A 22440-nucleotide genomic window follows, 5' to 3' on the forward strand; every position below is an offset into this window, starting at 1 on the left:
CCCTTTGACGCCCCCCCCTCTCCCTTTGACGCCCCCCCCTCTCCCTTTGACGCCCCCCCCCCTCCCTTTGACGCCCCCCCCCTGCCTTTGACGCCCCCCCTGCCTTTGACGCCCCGCGCGCACACACTGACTGACTGCCGCACGCACACACTGACTGACGCGCACACAAAGCCTGACTGACGCACGCACACACTGACTGAGGCACACACTGACTGTGTGTGCGTCAGTCAGTCTGTGTGTGTTTGTGTTTCTGCCTCAGACTCACTGACGCGCGAGCAAACACACAGTGACTGACGCACACACGCTACATGAAGCTGTAAAGGAGGGAGGGAGGGGGGGGACTGGATTGATGTGAATGGGGGACAAACAGAGAGAGGGGGGAGGAGAGAGAGGAACGGGAACATTACATCCCGGGCAACGCCGGGTCTCTCAGCTAGTCATATATAAAACAGGTATTCTCTCCATCTGTTCAATTGCAGTCTCTCTCTCTCACTCTCTCTCTCACTCTTTCACTCTCTCATACAAGTCTCCACCACTATATCCTTCTCTTTCCCTTCTCTTGATCTCTCACACCATACAGAACCTCTCACACCATACAGAACCTCTCACACCATACAGAACCTCTCACACCATACAGAACCTCTCACACCATACAGTACCTCTCACACCATACAGTACCTCTCACACCATACAGAACCTCTCACACCATACAGTACCTCTCACACCATACAGTACCTCTCACACCATACAGAACCTCACACCATACAGTACCTCTCACACTATACAGAACCTCTCACACCACACAGAACCTCTCACACCATACAGTACCTCTCACACCACACAGAACCTCTCACACCATACAGAACCTCACACCATACAGTACCTCTCACACTATACAGAACCTCTCACACCACACAGAACCTCTCACCACACAGAACCTCTCACACCACACAGAACCTCTCACACCACACAGAACCTCTCACACCACACAGAACCTCTCACACCATACAGTACCTTTCACACCATACAGTGCCTCTCACACCATACAGAACCTCTCACACTACACAGAACCTCTCACACCACACAGAACCTCTCACACCACACAGAACCTCTCACACCACACAGTACCTCTCCGTCATTTGCTGTGGTGTAGTGACTTGTCTTCTCCTAGGGTTCTCTCTTCTTCTCACTCTGGTCTGTCACTCTATTCTTTTAGTAGACTTTCTACATTACTATTCCGTACCTATATGCTCTCTCCTGCTCTTCCTTTTCTCTCACGGCTTCTCTCTCCCTCCAAGTGCTATGGCTCAGCCCAGCAATAATGCTGTTTTAAGAGAGCAATTGTCCCAGTATACCCCGGGTGGCACATTGCAGTTGCCCGATAATGGCTACAGACGTGTCTCTGTGCAGCTGTTTGGTTACACTGGACACGGCAAATCCTCCCTCATTAACTCGTGTGTGTGTGCGGTGCGGGACGAGGATTACCAGAACGTTGCAGGAGCTGGACAAACTGACGGGACGAACACACTGAAGAGAAAGCAGCATGCGCTGGCAGAGTCTATCTGTATCAAAGACAACCAGGGCTTCTCAACATTAAACAATAACGAACTCCTTCAGGCATGCGCCCAGCTCAGTAAGTAATAGTTTAACATTACATCATACAATTTATTGACCAGCTTTGTTTATTGCATTAAACAAATAACATACTAGTATCTGTAAGAGCACAGATGTAGCAGGCTGATATACCCGGCGTTGCCCGGGCGTGAAGGCAGGGGGCATGGAGTGGAAGGGTGGGGGGGGGGGGCAAGGGGAGTGGAAGGGCGGGGGGGAGGGGCAAGGGGCATAGAAGGGCGGGGGGGGGGCAAGGGGCGTGGAAGGGTGGGGGGGCAAGGGGCGGAAAGGGCGGGGGAGGGGCAAGAAGGGCAAAGGGCAGGGGGGGCAAAGGGCAGGGGGGGGCGTGGGGGGCAAAGGGCAGGGGGGGGCGGGGGGGCAAAGGGCAGGGGGGGCAGGGGGGGCAAAGGGCAGGGGGGGTGCAAAGGGCAGGGGAGGTGGGGGGGCAAAGGTCAGAGAGGGGCAGGGGGGCACAGGGCGGGGCGGGCAAATGGCATGGAGAGGCGGGGGGGCAAGGGGCAGGGGGGGCAAAGAGCAGGGAGCGGGGGCAAAGGGCATGGAGGGGAGGGAGGGCAAAGGGCAGGGAGGGGCGGGGGGGCAAAGGGCAGGGAGGGGCGGGGGGAGCAAAGGGCAGGGAGGGGCGGGAGGGGCAAAGGGCAGGGAGGGGCGGAGGGGGCGCAGGGCGGGGCGGGCAAATGGCAGGGAGGGGCGGGGGGGCAGCAAAGGGCAGGGCGGGGCGGCAAAGGGCAGGGAGGGGGGGAGGGCAGGGAGGGGAGGGGGGCAGAGGGCAGGAAGGGGCCGGGGGGGCAAAGGGCAGGGAGGGGCGGGGGGGGGCAAAGGGCAGGGAGGGGCAGGGGGGGGCAAAAGGCAGGGAGGGGCGGGGGGGCAAAGGGCAGTGAGGGGTGGGGGGGCAAAGGGCAGGGAGGGACAGGAGGCCAAAGGGCAGGGGGGGCAAAGGACAGGGTGGGCAAAAGGTAGGGGGGGCAAAAGGCAGGGAGGGGCGGGGGGGCAAAGGGCAGGGAGGGGCGGAGGGGGCGCAGGGCGGGGCGGGCAAATGGCAGGGAGGGGCGGGGGGGCGGCAAAGGGCAGGGCGGCAAAGGGCAGGGAGGGGGGGAGGGCAGGGAGGGGAGGGGGGCAGAGGGCAGGAAGGGGCCGGGGGGGCAAAGGGCAGGGAGGGGCGGGGGGGGGGCAAAGGGCAGGGAGGGGCAGGGGGGGGCAAAAGGCAATGGAGGGGCGGGGGGGCAAAGGGCAGTGAGGGGTGGGGGGGCAAAGGGCAGGGAGGGACAGGAGGCCAAAGGGCAGGGGGGGCAAAGGACAGGGTGGGCAAAAGGTAGGGGGGGCAAAAGGCAGGGAGGGGCGGGGGGGCAAAGGGCAGGGAGGGGCGGAGGGGGCGCAGGGCGGGGCGGGCAAATGGCAGGGAGGGGCGGGGGGGCGGCAAAGGGCAGGGCGGCAAAGGGCAGGGAGGGGGGGAGGGCAGGGAGGGGAGGGGGGCAGAGGGCAGGAAGGGGCCGGGGGGGCAAAGGGCAGGGAGGGGCGGGGGGGGGGGGCAAAGGGCAGGGAGGGGCAGGGGGGGGCAAAAGGCAATGGAGGGGCGGGGGGGCAAAGGGCAGTGAGGGGTGGGGGGGCAAAGGGCAGGGAGGGACAGGAGGCCAAAGGTCAGGGGGGGCAAAGGACAGGGTGGGCAAAAGGTAGGGGGGGCAAAAGGCAGGGAGGGGCGGGGAAGGGCAAAGGGCAGGGAGGAGCGGGGGGCAAAGGGCAGGGAGGGCAGGGGGGGCAAAGGGCAGGGAGGGGCGAGTGGGGGGGGCAAAGGGCAGGGAGGGCAGGGGGGGCAAAGGGCAGGGAGGGGCGAGGGGGGGGGGCAAAGGGCAGGGAGGGTCAGGGAGGGCAAAGGGCAGGGAGAGGCGGGGGGCAAAGGGCAGGAGAGGCAAGGGGGGGGCAAAGGGCAGGGGGTTGCGGGGGGGGGGCAAAGGGCAGGGGGGGTGGGGGGGCAAAGGGCAGGGGGGGCGGGGGGCGCAAAGGGCAGGGGGGGGCAGGGGGGGCAAAGGGCAGGGGGGTGGGGGGGCAAAGGGCAGGGAGGGGCGGGGGGGGCGCAGGGCAGGGCGGGCAAATGGCATGGAGAGGCGGGGGGCAAGGGGCAGGGGGGGCAAAGAGCAGGGAGTGGGGGCAAAGGGCAGGGAGGGGAGGGAGGGCAAAGGGCAGGGAGGGGCAGAGGGGCAAAGGGCAGGGAGGGGCGGGGGGGGCAAAGGGCAGGGAGGGGCGGAGGGGGCACAGGGCAGGGCGGGCAAATGGCAGGGAGGGGTGGGGGGGCAAAGGGCAGGGGGGGCGGGGGGCGCAAAGGGCAGGGGGGGGCAGGGGGGGCAAAGGGCAGGGGGGTGGGGGGGCAAAGGGCAGGGAGGGGCGGGGGGGGCGCAGGGCAGGGCGGGCAAATGGCATGGAGAGGCGGGGGGCAAGGGGCAGGGGGGGCAAAGAGCAGGGAGTGGGGGCAAAGGGCAGGGAGGGGAGGGAGGGCAAAGGGCAGGGAGGGGCAGAGGGGCAAAGGGCAGGGAGGGGCGGGGGGGGGGCAAAGGGCAGGGAGGGGCGGAGGGGGCACAGGGCAGGGCGGGCAAATGGCAGGGAGGGGCGGGGGGGGGGAAAGGGCAGGGAGGGGGGGAGGGCAGGGAGGGGAGGGGGGAAGAGGGCAGGAAGGGGCCGGGGGGCAAAGGGCAGGGAGGGGAGGGGGGCAAAGGGCAGAGAGGGGTGACAAAGGGCAGGGAGGGGCAGGGGGGCAAAGGGCAGGGGGCAATGGGCAGGGCAGGGCAGGGTGGGCAAAGGGCAGGGGCGAACGGGGTGGGCAAAGGGCAGAGGCGAGCGGGGGGCAAAGGGCAGTGGGGGCAAAGGGCTGGGGGGGCAGGGGGGCGGGGGGCGCAAAGGGCAGTGGGGGGCGGGGGGGCAATGGGCAGGGTGGGTGGGGGGGCAAAGGGCAGGGGGGGCAGGGGGGGGGCAAAGGGCAGGGGGGGTGGGGGGCAAAGGGTGGGGGGCAAAGGACAGGGAGGGGCGGAAGGGCAAAGGGCAGGGGGGACAAAGGGCAGGGGGGGCAAAGGGCAAGGTGGGCAAAGGGCAGGGAGGGGCGGGGGTGCTAAAGGCAGGGAGGGGCAGGGGGGCAAAGGGCAGTGAGAGGTGGGGGGCCAAAGGGCAGGGAGGGGTGGGGGGCAAAGGGCAGGGAGGGGTGGGAGGGAAAAGGGCAGGGAGGGACAGGAGGCCAAATAGCAGGGGGGGTCAAAGGGCAGGGGGGGCAAAGGGCAGGGAGGGGCTGGGGGGGCAAAGGGCAGGGAGGGGCAGGGGGGCAAAGGGCAGGGAGGGGCAGGGGGGCAAAGGGCAGGGAGGGGCGGGGGGCAAAGGGCAGGGAGGGGCAGGGGGGCAAAGGGCAGGGACGGGCGGGAGGGCAAAGGGCAGGGTGGGCAAAGGGCAGGGTGGGCAAAGGGCAGGGAGGGCAGGAGGGCAAAGGGCAGGGGGGGCAAAGGGCAGGGAGGGCAAAGAGCAGGGAGGGGGGGCAAAGGGCAGGGATGGAAAAGGCAGGGAGGGCAAAAGGCAGGGAGGGCAACGGGCAGGGAGGTCGGGGGGGCAATGGGCAGGGAGGGCGGGGGGGGCAAAAGACAGGGAGGGTGGGCAGGGGGAGGGAGGGAAGGGGGCAAATGGCAGGGGGAGGGAGGGCAGGGGGCAAAGGGCAGGGGGCAAAGGGCAGAGGGGGGAGTCAGGGTCACTATAAAGAACCCATTCCCCTGCGTTTCCTCACCTTACACACGTTCGCACTCCTCTTCCTCCGGGTACCGGCCGCCCTCCTCCTCCACCTCGGGCTCCTCAGTGGTGTCCTTGACCCCCGGCGAGGCTGAGACGCTCCAGTGAGGAGGTGCTGTGCCTTTCACGGGAGAGGCGGAGAGAGTCGGAGGAGCGCTCTCGGGGATAGGGAGCTGGGGCCTATGTGAAGTGAGCCACAGAGAGCGTGCTCTGTGTGCGTGGTGGGGGGGGGGAGGGGGAGCGGTGTGTGTGATGGAGAGCGCGGGGGAAGGGTGAGAGCCAGGGGGAGGATGAGAGCCGTGGGAATGGAGCGGTGTGTGTGAGGGAGAGCGCCGGGTGAGGGAGAGCGCCGGGGAAGGTTGAGAGCCGGGGGGAGGGAGTGGCCTATGGGAGTTGAGAGCCGGGGGGGGGGGTGAGAGCCAGGGAAGGGTGAGAGCTGTGGGGAGGTGAGAGCCGGGGAAGGGTGAGAGCCGTGGGGAGGTGAGAGTCGGGGAAGGGTGAGAGCCAGGGGAGGTGAGAGCCGGGGAAGGGTGAGAGCCGTGGGGAGGTGAGAGCTGGGGGGAGGTGAGAGCCAGGGAAGGGTGAGAGCCAGGGGAGGTGAGAGCCGGGGAAGGGTGAGAGCCATGGGGAGGTGAGAGCTGGGGGGAGGTGAGAGCCGGGGAAGGGTGAGAGCCGTGGGGAGGTGAGAGCCGTGGAGAGGGAGCAGCCTGTGGGTGAAGAGAGCAGGAGAGAGCGTGCCCTGGGGGGCCAATGAGAGCCGTGGGGGGGGGGGGGGGGGGGGCGGGACACGGGGGGGTGCAGACACACCGGCCAATGAGAGCCGTGGGAGGGCGGGCAGACCGACGGACCAAGCAAATGGTCTCCAGACACTCACAAACAAGATTTTTGATTATATAGATATAGGTGGCAATGTGATAACGTGTTAAATATCACGTCAGCATTAATGCATCGCGTTAACGGGTGCAATAATATCTGTTGCAGGGTTTTAGGGGACACGGGGTGAATAAGCATTCACCCCTGCTATAAATCAGGTTGAAAATAACATCTCAGCAAGTGCAAAGTTTGTTTTGTAAGGCTGCGTCCATACAGGGGCAGACTGCGCTGACGCGTCTGCACGCTGCGCGATCAGACTGCCTAAAGGCAATGATCGCGTCTAAACAGCGTGTGGGCATGTGCGCGCAGAAGTGGGAGGGGGCTGGCGATGCGCCAGAAATCAGTCGAAACTGATTTCTCGTGTGATAGGGCGGTCACGTGAGCGGTAGCTCCGTGACGTCACTGGCCAGCCCATAGACACGCCCCCGGATGGCGCGCATACTAAGGCCGGGGAAGGCATCCGCTTTCCTTCAGCCTCTGCGCGCCTCCGCACGGCTGCAGTGTCTATGGAGGCAGCCTTAGTTTTGCTCATGTTTCTGTGTCTGTGTCACTGCAGGATCCCTGGAGACGGAGAGAGGAGACCAATGGCAGGACAGACTGGAGACGATCGCAAACTTGCTTCCAGATCATTTCAGCACCCCACCCACCGACTTTATTGTGCCTGTGATTGTGCACAGGTACCATGGTCCAGCACATCTCCTACAACACTGGGATGGGGCTATGATACCCAACTGTGTGTCTGTCCCAATACCACACTCTGCGGGGCTCTATTAGGAGAAGAGTTAATGCTGCAATGATCTGCAGATCTCTAATTTGTTATAAAAAGGAGCCTCAACCCATAGGAGAAGGGGTCAAGGACCCTCCCACCCTCCTCCCTTAACGGCCTAGAGTGCCTACCGCGTGGTTTGCCTACCCCACCATACAAACTTAGACGACACAGTTTTTTGTGGAAGTAAAAATGGTCACAGCTTTATTGTTTAACAATACTATCAAATAACTGTCAGCCATAAACTTAGTCCTTTGTCGTCCCTATTCTCGGTATCTTCCGGCGGGGGGAGCCCTCCTCCGCCCTATTCTACCGTCAACCGGGAGACACACTCTCCGCCGTGATGGACACTCTCGCCCCTTACTCACGGCCCCGTCATCCGTTCACCCTAGGTCCCCCTTTTCATGGCCGCCTGGGCCTACCCGCATAGGATAGAGCCCATCTACCTAAGATTGGTGCCAGGGGTACAGCGACCGACCGCCTGCGTCGGCGCCTCCAGCCCGCAAGATCTTTTCAGGGGGACCGTTACCTGGTGGCCCATCCGCATCGGGTGGAGCCCCATTTCGGGTATTCACGGTGTCCCTACGATGACTGGCCTGACAGTTCCGCCACCCGGAGGACCCATTAAGGCCACTTACTGGGGACTCACCCCACACACCAAGCTGTGACCCTAAACCCTGGCTGCTGATCGCTTGCAAAGGCCTGCGCATGTTATCAATAAAAATATCCAGGCCCTCGTCTGTTAGGTGCACCCCGTCCTTCCTGTGCCAACTGCGCAGCCTGTCTTTGAATTCCCCATGCTTCACCGTCAGCCCCCCACAAGAGAGGATGAAATTACGGATGTCTCTGTTAATCAGCGTGTATCTGGAGGATTAAGTCTAAAGTCTTGGTGGCCACCATGTCGTTCCCGCCCAGGTGGATCATTATCACGTGGGGCTTCCTGCCATAGACTGCTGGCGCGCTTGTGGTGGTCGGCACCAAATCTCTCCAGCACATTCCTCTCTTACCCAGCCAGCGTATTTTCATGCTCTCTCGTGGGATTCCCAGCTGCAGACCCAGCGTGCTCGCCGCCCGCTCCCGGGCCCAGAACATGAAAGAATGACCGATCAGCCAGACTTCCCGCGCTGCGCCTGCATCGCCCACTGTGAAGACAGAAAACATGTTAGCAAACTGCACGATCATCTAATTACCCCCTTGCTTGGACCTAATGTACCCTGTGTAGGCGTTTGACTTCCACCTCCCCAGTTCCTTAATCTGTGCTATAGGCAGCCCCCGCTCGGAGGCTACCGTTGCAGCCCCAATCCGAAACGAGTGGGTCCCGAAATTGGTGGCATCTATGCCTCCTGCCTCCAGGCAACGCTTAAAGATCCTGTTGAACTGAAACTTGGTTAGGGGAGTTGAATCTTTATGTGTCAGGAAAACCTCGCCCCCTTGCGGTCGCTGCCTGGCGTAGCGCTTTGCCGCCCTCACAGGGCACAACTTCCTATTCTCGTGCCGTCTCAGGTGCACCCAGGCCCCTTTCCCTGCTTGGTCAGTTTTTGACCTGTGTATGCGGCATGCCACTGTTTCCTCCCCTATAATCACATTTCCCAGCAATAGGCCAGTGTCCCTGCTAGTTTTTGACGCTGCTACAAGTTCCCCTACTCTAAAGGCTCCAAACAAGGCAAAAGTGAAAGCCGCTTTAAATAAATTTATTTCGAACGGTCCTGCGCATACTGACTCTGCTGCCTTGTTCAAGCTCTGTAACCTCTCCACTGTTACCGGCTCCCTCTTATCCCCCCGCTTGCGCTCCCCTCTGCCCCACCCGATCAGTATTCGCCTGAGGAGGAAATCCTTGGTGATGTCTGTCTGCCCCCCCGACTTCAGGAAAAAGGCAGTACCCGCTAGCGTACCGCCCGCCTTAGCCCGTGACATGCCCGCCCGCTTCTGGGTAAGTAAGAAATTGATTAGCTGATGGGTTCTGCTAACCTTACCACTCCCCTTGGAGGCCTTCCTGAAACTGCGCCATTGCCGCCATGCAAACGAATCCTCCCCGCTGTGGGTGGAAGCCGCCTGCACCAAGGCCATCAGTAATGGAAGCTCCTTACCCGCGACGGGTTTAAATAGCCCGCCCTCCTCCCCTCCCTCCCCTTGCTGCGCGCGCAACTCCACGCCGCCTCGTGGTGCGGGGGAGGGGAGGAGGCTGCCAATCCCTGCAAACACTGGAGGGCACGGCGGCCATTATGAGGGCGCCGGGCCAATTTTGGAACCTCTGCCCTTCTTTGTATCCTCTTGTCCATTCGCAGTGGGGCAAGTGGTTAAAGTTGAGTAGGTGTGGTTGTGCTAGTGCAGGGAGGACCTCCAGAGGCCTTTCCAAGTCAAGCTTCAAAGGGGAGGGCCTCCTCTTTCCCCAAACCCATGAGAAAGCAGGAGTAGCTCCTTTGGAGGCAAAAGAGAGAGGGAAGTGTAAGGGGATAGTGTGAGGAGAAAGAGAGTATGAGAAAGTGTAAGGGGAGAGGGGGAGAGTATAAGGGGAGAAGGGAGAGGGGAGATTGTATGGGAGAAGAGAGGGGGAGAGTGATTGGAAAGAGAGAGAGAGTGTAAAGTGGAAGAGCGGTAGAGAGCTAGAGAGAGAACATAAGGGGGAGGGAGTGAGAAAGAGAGCATAAGGGGGAAAGAGGGAGGGAGTGTAAGGGGGAACTGAGAGGGGTAGGAGAGAGATGGACAGATGAGGGGAGAGGAACGTGGGGGTGAGAGGGACATTGAGAAGGTTCAGGTTCCCCAGAATGTCACAATCTAATTCTAGGGTTCCTTAACCAAAATAACGTTGAAACCCACTGCCATAGACAAACATGGAAATGGGCCAGTGACCAATTACCACACGGATGTTGTGTGGTGAGCCAATCACCAGACAAGGCCTTGACTGTGTCACTCAATTGGGACAGGGAATGTGATGGAGAGGCTGCGGCAAGAAGGGCGGTAATTACAAACCGACCAATGAGAACAGCACCTACTGCCTCCTGTTCCCATTGCTGGCTCGCTCTCTTTGAGGAGATAGCAGGCGCCTCTCTGGGCAGACAATGGCCCTGATTACCAGACCAACGGCTCCCAGATAGGAGTGCTGCCCACCCCCGCTATTCTGTCCCGGGCTCACTGTGGCTTAGTGAGTAGAAAGAGGCCAACTCATCTCCTGCTTCAGCAAAAAGAGTCCATCTTGAATTTCTGAAAACTTTATTGGGGAGAGCAAACAGAAAACAAAAGGGATTTGGGATTGCAAAATTAGGGGAAGGTAAAAAGACAAAGCTATCTCAGGGGAGAGCAGTGAAGGAAGAACCACAAGCAATGGCTGCTGGCTTAAAAAGGAAGGATGCCCCTTCTCTCCCTTCACCTCGTCCCCCCCTACTTGGTTGTCCTCTATCCTCCTTCTCTCTGTATTCTTCCTCTTTGTTCTTATCACCCCACAATATAGTCTACAAATCACCCTGTTAGAACCGAGCCTCCAACAGTAACCGTATTAAAATGGACTTAATGTCTAGTCATCTGCAATTTAAGCATAACGAGAATATAAGTACATAGCTAAGATTGTTTGTATGATAATTCTATAGTATCCCATTGATATTACTCCTACTCATTGTATAAGAACGTTCGCTCGGGAGTGTTGTTGGAGCTCTGATGTCTGTGATTTATACTTTGCGGAAAACTAATAAAACTATTTGAAATAAAAAGGAAGGATGCTTACCCAGGCAAGCAGGAAATAAGGCAGGGTGAGACCAAGTGTGAGGGGTTCCCTAGATTACGCCAAGTATGAGGGGCCAGAAGAAGGGGTTGCTAGGCAACAGGCTGAGAAGCCAACTAAAAGTTACACAGTAACACAAACTAATACTAAACAGTAAATGGAGCCATAAGGCAAAAGGAAAAACCGACACAGGGGACAGAACATCCACCTTCCATTGCCCACAACCCCTCGTGGGACCAGTTTAACCCGGATTTCTGGGTGTGTAGGCTGGGTAAGTATTTTACCAGCCTATCATGCCCCGGAAATAAGGAATACAAAGTTATACTGTACCCACTCAAATATTTCACCCATAGTAAAGGTTACAACCAGTTTCCACATACATATTTGGCCAGATAAGCCATGATAGGATGGATGTACAGGGCTACCCTGTATATTCATCCAGACGATGGGGTCTGTGCTTTACCTTTATTAGAAGAGCCACATTACTCCTATAAGTCACAGCCATGACAGAGGGGACTTCTTGGGGCTGGATATCTACTTAAGGACGTGCTTAGTTTCTGTTTCCAGTTAAAAGAAATTATTATTTATCAATAAAGTTGCTGCCCAATTTTACCTCCAATCTTGGCTACTTTGTTTTGGGGTGGGGGCCTTATGTTTGGGGAGGTAACGGGGCAATGGGAAATAGCTTGAAGGCTCCGTGGTCATACCCTTTGGGGCTGTAAGAGGAAATGGGTTAATGCTGCAATGCTCTCTCGTGCTGCAAATGGAAACTAGTTACTTCAGCATTTTTAGCAGGAACTTGGTCAGTTCTGTAATATTTTTCAGATGTTTATCATTCATGAAATGGGGTTTTGTCCTGTGATTATATTTCTCAAGGAAAAGAAGGGATGGAATACGGTGGTCAGATCGGTCTTTGTTCTCTCTATTCCAGTTCCACTGATAAAATAACTCAAAAAAGAGAGGACATTGGACGATTTATAAGAAAGGCCTACGACATCACAGGTGAGAAATTATTCATGACTTGAAAGCAGAACTGTTCCATGATTGAAATATTATTAGGTCCTTTGGGAATCCTGTACACAGGGGCGGACTGGCCTATCAGGCGTTCGGGCTGGCCCTGGCTGGCCAGTGCTGTGGACCAGTGCCCTCCTCTTGTTGGAGCCAGAAGTTGAGTTCAACGTCCTCCTGACTGGAGGAGGGAGTGGCGGAGTCCCCGGACCAGATCAGCAGTGAAGAGACATCCTCACCCCAAGGTAAGATAGTTGGGGTGTGTGTTGTAGTGAGTGGAGGAGAGAGAGTGAGTTAGAGGTGGAGGAGTGAGGGGAAGAGAGAGTAGGGAGACAGTAAGGGGGGAGAAGAGAGGGGGCACCTAGCACCACGGTTACAGATGCCCCACGCACTTCGCCACAACAATTAAATTGATTGCCAAGGGGGAGCGTGTGGCCTCTGTACTTATCCCTTACCTTCTCTGGAATGGCATCTCCTCCTGCAGCATCACGTAGCAATGGTGACCTGACATCAAAGGACGTCACATGGCGCTGTGTTGCCATGACAATGCAACGTCACATGATGCTGCCATGGTGCTGCATCGTAGGAGGAGGGGCCAGTATGGAAGACATCTTCCAGGCCGATATTTGTCTGCAATCTGCCCCTGCATGTACAAATGCTACAAAGATTAAGATCTGAATGGTGTTTCCTCAGCACGATTTTTTGAAGGTTTTCAGTTTCTTTTGTGGCCCATTTTTTTGTTCTGCTTCTCTCTGCCCGAGCAGGTCAATTTCCCAGAGTAACATTGAAGAAGTTTACAGAAAACATGTGGCAAGTCTTACAAAGCAGCGCAAACTTCTCCAGAAACTTAGAATCTAGGGGGTCATTTATCAAAGCCTCCTGAGTGCAAAACATAGGCAAAAATACTGCACCAAATGTATCCATGTTAATGAGAATGTTTTTTTCCTTGGTGCATCTTTGTGCCTACGTTTTGTAGATTGGAGACTTTTTTTTAATTGATGAGAAGAAACTTTATGTAGCCCTGGCTAGTTCTTGGCTATAAGTCTGCTCTCCTCCTGGCAGTAATCCCTTGTAAGGGTAGGTTTACCAGGAGTAATCATGGGTTTTCCCCACACCTTGCAGCTCAGTGAGTCAAAGAAGGTAGTGCAATCAGGCCCGGTGTCCAATCAGGGGCAAGGGGCTAGTTCTTACTGGAACTGACTTAAGGAGCTGCACTTCCTCAATTTAGCCAGTTGCCTTTACCTCTGAGAGAGGCTAGTCTATTCAACGCAGTAGTGGAGGGCTCTGCTTAATGAGGCCCTCCCTGCGGGGAGTGGTGGAATACTATTCCCCTTACCCTACCAGAGGGTAAGGGAAGAGCAAGGACTGCTCCTGGTGGCCAGTGGCCGAGAGTGTAGGTCCATGGACATCCTAAGGGTGAAGACCCTGCTGCTGAGAATTTATTGCAGTGTAAGCTGAACGCTGCCTTTGATTGGTGAGAGAGAGAGTAACAAGAATAAAGAACACCTGTTTTCACACACTCCTTGCCTGAGACTGAAATCTATCAGGAAGGAGAAGAGGAAGAAGTTCTCCTGCAGAGATTTCTCCCCACATCTCTGGGGGCTGCAAAAGATGGAGGCGCTGTCACCGTGAGTACGATTTGGGCAAGGCCCCAGAAGCCTGTCCTGACCTCCCCTATAACAGGAGAATCAGGGCTACTGTTTATCAGCAGGTATGCACCACACTACCATGAGTAACCAGCGTAGCTTTCCCCATAATAGACCCTATATGAGATTGATGGGGAAGAAACAGGGTTACATTTATATAATCTGGATTTAAAATTATCAGTCAATTAAATAGTGACTATCTTCTTACAGTTGCAGCATCCTCCCCTCCCCCACCACACAAACAGTCCCATAGATAAGTCTCATGTATGGCAGTATATATGTGATAAACAAACCAATACCTTTGCATCAGGTCGTCTGTATTAGGGATTGAAGGTAGAGGAGAACTGGCGCACAGCCAAAAGAGTGGGTCACCAATGCGTAGCTGAAGAATAATCCTTTATTGATCCATAAAACAAGCGGAGGTAGGCACCCTCCTACGCGTTTCATGTACAGAAGTACACTTTATCAAGGAGTACACATATACCTCTAAGAGGTTCTTAAATACCCTGTCCGTGGCTCAATTTCGTGCTAAAACCGGTGGCGTGTGGGCGGGCGCCTCAGAGGAGCGCCATCATCTCCATGTGGCCACCTCCCTCTCTACAGCGCAATGCGGTGACTAGTCGAAGGCACGCCCATGGTATCTGCCCCATGGAGAGCAACAGACCCCGCATCTCAAGGTGCGTTCGGTTTGTGACGCACCAGGGGCGGAGCTACAGTATCAACCACTCCCCCCACTCAAAGGAAGGACAGGAGCAGTGAGTTGCGCTCCACCCCAGGTCCGCACCCATCTGTTGGAAACAGCAGATAACCAGGGAATAGACACCTCCCTTAGCCCATAACGCCGTCCCATGAGTGAAGGAGGCTGGCTCACAGGGACAATCCCACCCCTCCGCCGTCGCCCACCGTCACGGAGACACAGACATCGCAATACCATTTAATAATGTATAAACAATGTTAAAACAAATTAAAAACAAAGAAACGGGAGGCGCATGCGCGACGACGGACTGAATGGACGCTTAAGTTCATAGCTCCGTTCTCAGCCGACAATAAATAAAGAATTAAAGCACCAAAACCTAACGGATCAGCCCCAAAGTTATACGTACAACACCCGGATACCCTCAGGATGTCGAAGGGGACACGATCAAAGCGCCCCTCCACGGTTCTCACCGACTATATTGGGAAGGGAGACCAGGCGCGCGCCAAAAGCCACGAGGGCCCCCCGCCAAGCGCATCAGAATCGGAGGAAGACGGAGATAATGATCGGGGGAACCAGATCATGAGACGGCGAGACATGCAAGAGTTTTGTGCCGATATTAAAAAATGCCTGCAATCAGAGGTCGCTACCCTGAGAGCAGATATTAGCAGCATTGGTGCCCGCACGGACTCACTGGAAAAGAAACTGGATTCCACCATCAAGTCCCTACATAAAACTGACAGGCAACTGGCTTAGGTCAAAGACACCATACGAGACCTTCTGGACAAACAGGAGGTCTCAGAGAATCGTGAGCGACGTAATAATGTTAGGATACGGGGGGTCTCGGAGGAAGAACCCGATCCGGAGGACTTTGTGGGACGGTGGCTGACTCAGCTTATGCCTGACAAGTCAGCACAGGAGATTCACCTAGATCGCTGCCACAGAGCCCTAAGGTCTAGGCCACAGCAGGGAGATCCCCCGAGAGACATCATTGCTCGCTTTCATTATTTTAAAATAAAGGAATCCTTTTGTCAAATGACACGCAACAACCCCACATTTGAATCACATAAAATTCAAGTCTTCCAAGATATCTCCCCCACCACCCTGCTGAAAAGGAAGCAACTTACCCCTATTACAAAAATCCTCAGGGACGAAGGGATTAGGTACCGCTGGATCTATCCTATCGGCCTCCTGGTTTCCAGAAACGGGACATCCACTACAATACGGAGGGCGGAGGAAGGGGGTGACTTCCTCACAAAGTTGGGCCTACAGGATAAAATCCCTGAAGAAATGGCGGGCGGCAGACCAGCACCAGACCCATCATGGCGGGAGGCAGGTAGATCTGATAAAACCAGACAGACCCGCAGCCCCCGTTGAAATGCCTATCAGGGACATAATGTTCGCCCACAGTTTAAGTTGACCCCCCCGCCCGAACAGGCCACCCGTTGTGGTCGCCCATGCGACACCCCCACCAGCTACATCCCTAGCAGTGACCTGTAGTGCCCGGCCATAAGCCAAAACCCGCCACACTTACCTTGAAGCCCGACGGCAGCACCCGGAGACTAGCGGCCATCTTGGAGCAGCTCCGGAGTCCAACTGAAAAAGAGGCGGAGACGGATGACGTCGGACGGGAGGAGCCACCACACCTCGCGAGATGAGCAGGCGACCGGAGCGGAGATCCATCCAAGATGGTGACAGCCACAGACGAGATGGAAGGGGCGGATCCTAACAGACAGAAGCGGATATGACGCAGAAGAGCACACTGGACGTGACGAGCAACACCAGGGGAGGGGGGAGGGATGGAGCCAGGAAGAGAGAAGGGAGAAAGGAGCCGGCCCTAATGAGGGGGGTATAACAGAGCAGAGGTAGGAGAGGGGAAGGTCAGGCCGCAGGGGAGAGGGGGAACACGAAGACGGGACGTGGGGAGCAGGCGGATGAAGGAATAGGGAAGGGGGAAAACGAAGGTAGGGAGGTAGGAATGAGAGTTAGACGTAAGACTAGGAGGGGGAGGGTGAAGAAGAAGGGAGCTGGTAGCAGTTAGAGAGGGGGAGGAAGAGGAAGGGGCCTAGGGACAGAGAGAGGAGGGTTAGGGGAAGGGAGAGCAGAAAGACCCATAGGAAGTGAGAGTCAGGAGAAAACATGGATAATCAATGGCGGTGGGCAGCTCTTGCAGCAAGTTTCAGAGGGGACAGGGGCACACTGCAAGGGTACGGGGGGAACCAAAGGAGTAACACAGGGCAAGAGAATGTTCGGCTCTCCCTAGTGGCACAGTAGTTAAGGTATGAAGGGGAGGCAAGGTCGCGTTGACGCATTTATAGTTTAAAAGTTAGGTTTGTGCCTTAGAGGTTTTTAAATGAAATGTTTATGATTGAATATGTTTACCAATACAGTTTGGACTAACAAAGATAATGGACTGTTGGCTGGGACGGCGGTCCCACAGTCGCCGTGCGCTTCTACTCTCGGGCTGGGGCAGTCGCCCTAGATCCTGAGGAAGACCTGGGGAAGAGGTGGATCAAGGCGGCCCTGAGGAGGAGGCAGAAGACAGAGGGCGCGACCCAAGGGTCCACCAATCCACAGGCACGGGAGAGAAAGTGGTTCTATGCCACCGACTACTCTCCCACCCTGCTCTATGTGTTTTATGTGTTCTCTTTCCCCATTGTATCACATGTTCCCTGTGTTCCTACCCCACCCCACACCGTCTCCTGCTCAAGTGGTCCCCCACTGAAACCACACAACGAACTGAGTACTGCAGAGGAACAGAGGCGGCCCGGTGGAGGTCCGACATACCAGACTGCTGCCTTCTGGACACAAGGTCAGCACCCAGCATCATCATGCCTTTAACCTTTATATCGCACAACACTAAGGGTCTAAACTCCCCCTGCAAACGTAAATTAGCACTCACTGACTACAAAAGAAAGGGGGCCGACTTCATACTACTCCAGGAAACACACTTCAGCACCACTAGTTCTCCCAAATACTTTGACAAGCAGTATAAACAGGTATTTCTATCCTCTGCTACAGAAAAAAAACGGGGAGTAGCAATCTTGATCCATAATAGAGTAGGGCTAGTGGTGGATAAGGTGAAAAAAGATCAAGACGGCAGATTCTTGATGATCATAGGATCCATAAATGCACAACCAATAACAGTAGCAACGATTTACGCCCCGAGCGTGCAGGAGTCGGACTTCTTTACAAAGACGTTTGACACTCTTAAATTTTTTAGCAAAGGGGCTATAATCCTAGGAGGAGATTTCAATACAGCTTTGAATGCAGCCCTGGATAGATCAGGTCCCCATAGACTTAAGACCACAACACGACCCTCAGCCCTGGTACAAGGATTAAAAGATTTACAACTGATAGACGCTTGGAGGGAGACACATCCGCTAGACAGGCTCTACACTTTCTACTCGCATCCCCGTGACTCATTTAGCAGAATCGATTACTTCTTTGTATCTAGTAGACTGGTCCCCGCGATCACCCATTCGGGGATCCATGATATTTCATGGTCTGATCACGCACCGATCGAGCTAAGGTGCACGCAGATAGGGCTGGAAAGGCCAAGAGCAAATTGGAAATTAAACGATTCCCTCCTAAAGATCCCCGAATTAGAAGGAAAGGTCAAAGAGGCGATCAAGTACTTCTTTAGTGAAAATAAAGGTAGCGTTAGCTCCCACATAACCCTCTGGGAGGCACATAAAGCAACACTGAGGGGGGTTTTGATTAGCCTGGCGGCCCAAAAGAAAAAGGAAAGCAACGCAAAAATTATTAAAGAACAAGCAGAGTTAAAACAGCTTTGGGAACAACATAGACGATCCCTAAATGCGGCGACTCTCCAGCAAATTAAGGACACTCAGATTAAACTGAACCTACTCCTCACCTCCCAGGCCAAGAAATCGTTAAGTTGGTCAAAGAGAAGATTCTTTGAGAAAGCAAACAAGCCAGATACCTTGTTGGCTAATATGATTAACTCTAAAACAAATAATTATAACATACAAGCTTTGCGGCGGGAATCGGGCGGGGTCACGGCCAATCCCAAGCATATAGTAGGGGAATTTAAAGCCTTCTACGCAAAATTGTACGATGGGGAAAAGGTTTCCCGATCTACTGGGACAACGGAGGCCCTACGGAGTTTCCTGAAAAACGCAAACATACCCGGTTTGAGTGGGTCAGATAGAGAGGTAATAGGTAGAGATTTCACAATGGAGGAATTATCAGAGGTTATTAAAAACCTGAAACCCTCTAAAGCCCCGGGTCCCGACGGATATTCAAATCTTTACTACAAGAAGTTCAGGAAACAATTGGCCCCATATCTCCTCCGTATGTTCAATCAAGGGCTGAACGGTTCCCCCTTCCCCAGCCAGATGCTCCAAGCGTCCATTTCAGTAATACATAAGACAGGGAAAGACCCCCAGGACTGTAAAAGTTACAGACCAATATCCCTGATTAATTCGGACATCAAAATTTACGCTAAATTACTGGCCAATAGATTGAGTCTTATCCTACCCAGACTGGTGCACCCAGATCAAGTCGGGTTTATCCAGGGTCGACAAGCATCAGATAATACCCGACGAATCATTGATCTGCTAGAGATAGCCAATGCCAAATCTATAGCAATTATGGCGCTCAGTCTGGATGCGGAAAAAGCGTTTGATAGGATAGACTGGCCATACCTGGAAGCCACGCTTGGAGCGTTCGGCATGGGAGACAAATTGATAAAAGCTATATTCGCTCTCTACTCAGCCCCGTCGGCAAGGGTTACCCACCAGGGATTCGCTTCAGATCCCTTCCAAATTAAGAGCGGAACGAGACAGGGATGCCCGCTCTCCCCACTCCTCTTTGCACTGTGTATGGAACCGCTTGCGGCCCAGATACGGGATAGCAAAGACATCACGGGTATTGACATCGGAAACCAGTCGCATAAGGTGGCACTATATGCGGATGATGTATTCCTGACAATATCCAGACGCCTTACCTCTCTACCAAACCTGTTCGATCTGCTTGGGCGTTTCAATAGGGTCTCCGGGTTCAAAATTAATCAGGGTAAATCAGAGGCTATAAACATAAATCTCCCCAGACACATGGAAAAGCTAATTGCTATAAATTTCAACTTCCGCTGGCAACAACACCAAATTAAATATCTAGGGGTTAATATGACCAAGACATATAGCACAATCTACCAAGCAAATTATCCAAGACTGATGCGGACTCTGAGAGAGGACATCAAGAGGTGGGCCAAACACAAAATCTCATGGATTGGTAAAATCCACTGCGTTAAAATGAATTTGCTCCCTCGCCTGTTGTATCTATACCAAACCCTCCCGGTGCCTATAGGCTTGAAGGACACTCTCTCACTCCAATCCGAGATAGATAAATTTATCTGGGGAGGAAAAAAGGCGAGGGTGAGCAAACAAATAATGCGCAAACAAACGGGAGCGGGTGGGCTCGCGGTACCTTGCTTGTTGTCCTATTATAAGGCGGCCCAATTATGTCAAATTGTGCAGTGGCACTCTAACCCAGACTCTAAAAGATGGGTCGCGTTAGAACGAGAGGCATGCTCCCCATTAGAATTGGAGCATCTGATTTGGTACCCCAAAACGGTGCGCAGAGGCACCAAACTGCCGCTATCCTCAATGACCAACTCGCTCTCGATCTGGGAGGGCTCAAATGCACGCTGACCAGCAGGGCGTCGGGTATGACGCCACTATGGAACAACCCACTCTTTGCTCCGGGCCAGTCCAGTACAGAATTCACTATCTGGAAACTAAAAAACATTAAGAGATTGATAGATCTGGAGGGGAGACAAGGCATACAAATATTCGAAATACTCAAATCTGACCATAATATCCCTAATGCCGAGATCTTTAGATACCTCCAGATCAGGGCGTTCTATCAAAAAGTTCAGCCACAGACCCCCATGACAAATTTCGAAAAGCTCTGTCGATCAGGGACATCCACGGAGGGACTCACATCGCAGATGTACAAAGAAGTGACTGGTTCTAGCACGACGGTGACGGACAAGACAAGTTACATGACTAGTTGGGAGATGGACCTAGGAGAGGAGTTAGAGGTAGAAGAATGGACAAAAATAGTGACGGCAACCTCCAAAAGTTCTATATGCACAACCTTAAGGGAGAACGCATATAAGGTAATGATGCGCTGGTACCACACTCCCACAAAACTAGCTAAATTCCTGCCCAGTTACTCCCCATTGTGCCCCAGACAATGTGGACAGCAGGCAGATCTGTTACACATGCTGTGGTCATGCCCCAAAATCGTCCCAGTCTGGGATTCAATTAAAGACTGGTTGAATAAGATTACAGGTAAACCCGTCCCATTAGACCCATGGCTGTTCCTCCTGAACAGACCAGCAGATGGGTTCACCAAAGGAGAAAACAAACTAATAGCTCACTTTGCTATGGCGGTTAGGGGGGAGATCGCAGCACGATGGAAACAGAGTATAATCCCGCCAATCACGAATATTAGGAACCGAATTTGGTCAGTCTGCCAGATGGAGAAGTTGACAAGTTTGGTCAACGACACTGGTGAAAATTTCCAAAACGTCTGGCTACCTTGGTTAGCCCAAACAGACACCTCGGGAGTGGAACGGGCCACAATTTGGCTTTAATAGGGGAAAATGCGTTCTCCCATGAGGGAGCGCCCAAGAGCGACACACAGGACATAAATTGCTAGTCCCCCTTGGATCCCCAGGTAGGACCTATAGGAGGGCAAACGGGGCCTAGAGGCTGATATGTGGCCGCCCTACAGGGTATTCCCCAGACGCAGAGAACCAGCGAGGGTGAGGCTTAGGCGGAACCACAGGAGGAGGAACTCATTCCCCACCCCTACCCCCCCCTCTATTTTTCCCTTCCCCCCCCTGTCCCGAGGTTTCCCCGTTCGTCTGTTCGTCTACCCAGTTTGTCTGTACATGTCTAACCGTTCACAAACGGGAGCAGCACATGCAGTAGTCCGATCTTGTATTACGCCGTTACCATACTCACTATATGTACCCTATCACTTGAGCAAAATAAAAAATTTAAGTTGAAAAAAAACCCAAAGAAATGTCATTCAAATCACTCTGCTATTCATCTGCATTACATTAATCACAGGGATCCAGCGCTTGAGCGCGTTTATCACTAACTATTGTTCCGTCTGTATTAGAGACATTCAGTACGTGAGTTTTTAACTCTAAATTGTCCTCCACTTTAGCATCCGCTGCCTGCTTTGACCACAAAGTGACCTCCTCTTCTGTCCTAGTTATTATTGATATTCTCATCTTCTCCGACAGGAATTCATCCCATTATTGTGATCACCAGGCGGGGCAATGAGAACACGGACAGGATCTTCACAGAGTTTGGGGAACTGGGAGCGACGCACAGGGTGGTTCTGGAGAATTACATAGAGAACAATCAAACACGCAACGAAGTAGCTGACAATCTCATACTGAAGTTCCTGAGCCGCTGTATCCATGAGGCTGATCGGGGAATCAGGATGAGAGAGAATCAGGACCGTCAGCAAATATTAGTTACTCAGAGGCGTGCCCAGATCAAAGAAGAGACTGATGTTCAAATGGAAGAGAAGAAGAAGTTGGAGAATCGCGTGAGGGAACTTGAGCAGGAACGTGAGCAGAAACCTGAGCAGGAACTTAGCCGTAAACGATGTTCCATCTCATGACTGCGAGTAGATGAAAGAAGCGCATGCACATTTAAAATTGTCTCTATAATCCCTCTCCCTAATATAAAAAGCTCTGTATTTCTCACATCTCTTTTTCAGACAGAATCATTTCAAAGCACACTTATGGGTCTATGAAGTCTTTAGGGGTCATTTATCAAAATCTCCCAGCTGCAAAATTGAGGCAAAATGACTGCACCAGATTTATTGAAGTAGCAAAGGAGGGAGTAGGGGGTATGTATACAGGAGGGAGAGGGAGTAGGGGGTATGTATACAGGAGGGAGAGGGAGTAGGGGGTATGTATACAGGAGGGAGAGGGAGTAGGGGGTATGTATACAGGAGGGAGAGGGAGGAGGGGGTATGTATACAGGAGGGAGAGGGAGGAGGGGTATGTATACAGGAGGGGAGGGAATAGGGGGTATGTATACAGGAGGGAGAGGGAGGAGGGGTATGTATACAGGAGGGGAGGGAGAAGGGGGTATGATGCCTTTTATTGGACCAACAAATAGTTGATATGTGACAAGCTTTCCCACCTCTCGGGTCCTTCATGAAGAAAATCTCGATAGTTTCAGTAAGGATGCTTTTGTATTAATTCGATCCTAGAGAGGAATCTAAATACAGCGTATCATCACGCCAATGTATCAAAGTACTTTGCTTCTCTAGTGCCCTCTGAGCGCCAGCCTGT

The 22440-nt window shown here is 54.4% G+C and overlaps 1 protein-coding gene across 7 annotated transcripts; it reads left to right on the top strand.

Moving 5' to 3' along the window:
- The first annotated feature begins 463 nt into the window (after positions 1–463).
- LOC142463561 (uncharacterized) lies at positions 464–21845 on the top strand. 7 transcript variants are annotated; one of them, XM_075566465.1, is made up of 6 exons: positions 568–902; positions 939–995; positions 1072–1633; positions 6815–6935; positions 11671–11741; positions 21373–21845. In XM_075566465.1, the coding sequence occupies exons 3-6, from the start codon at positions 1303–1305 to the stop codon at positions 21756–21758; spliced, it is 909 nt and encodes a 302-aa protein (XP_075422580.1). In that variant the 5' UTR covers positions 568–902; positions 939–995; positions 1072–1302; the 3' UTR covers positions 21759–21845. The 7 variants fall into 7 exon arrangements, with proteins under 7 accessions (XP_075422578.1, XP_075422580.1, XP_075422581.1 ...); XM_075566466.1 differs by having other exon boundaries at positions 568–866; positions 903–995; XM_075566468.1 differs by having other exon boundaries at positions 568–866.
- The last annotated feature ends 595 nt before the right edge of the window (positions 21846–22440 follow it).

The sequence above is a fragment of the Ascaphus truei genome, chromosome 11 (genome assembly GCF_040206685.1).
Source record: "Ascaphus truei isolate aAscTru1 chromosome 11, aAscTru1.hap1, whole genome shotgun sequence".
Taxonomy (NCBI): domain Eukaryota; kingdom Metazoa; phylum Chordata; class Amphibia; order Anura; family Ascaphidae; genus Ascaphus; species Ascaphus truei.

Excerpts from the sequence above, each read along its gene's own strand:
- LOC142463561 (XM_075566463.1), top strand. The coding sequence starts at position 1,303 with ATGGCTCAGCCCAGCAATAATGCTGTTTTAAGAGAGCAATTGTCCCAG. Across the intron at positions 6,936-11,670 it reads GTGCCTGTGATTGTGCACAG|TTCCACTGATAAAATAACTC; the intron begins GTACCATGGTCC and ends TCTCTATTCCAG. Across the intron at positions 11,742-21,372 it reads AAAGGCCTACGACATCACAG|GAATTCATCCCATTATTGTG; the intron begins GTGAGAAATTAT and ends CTTCTCCGACAG.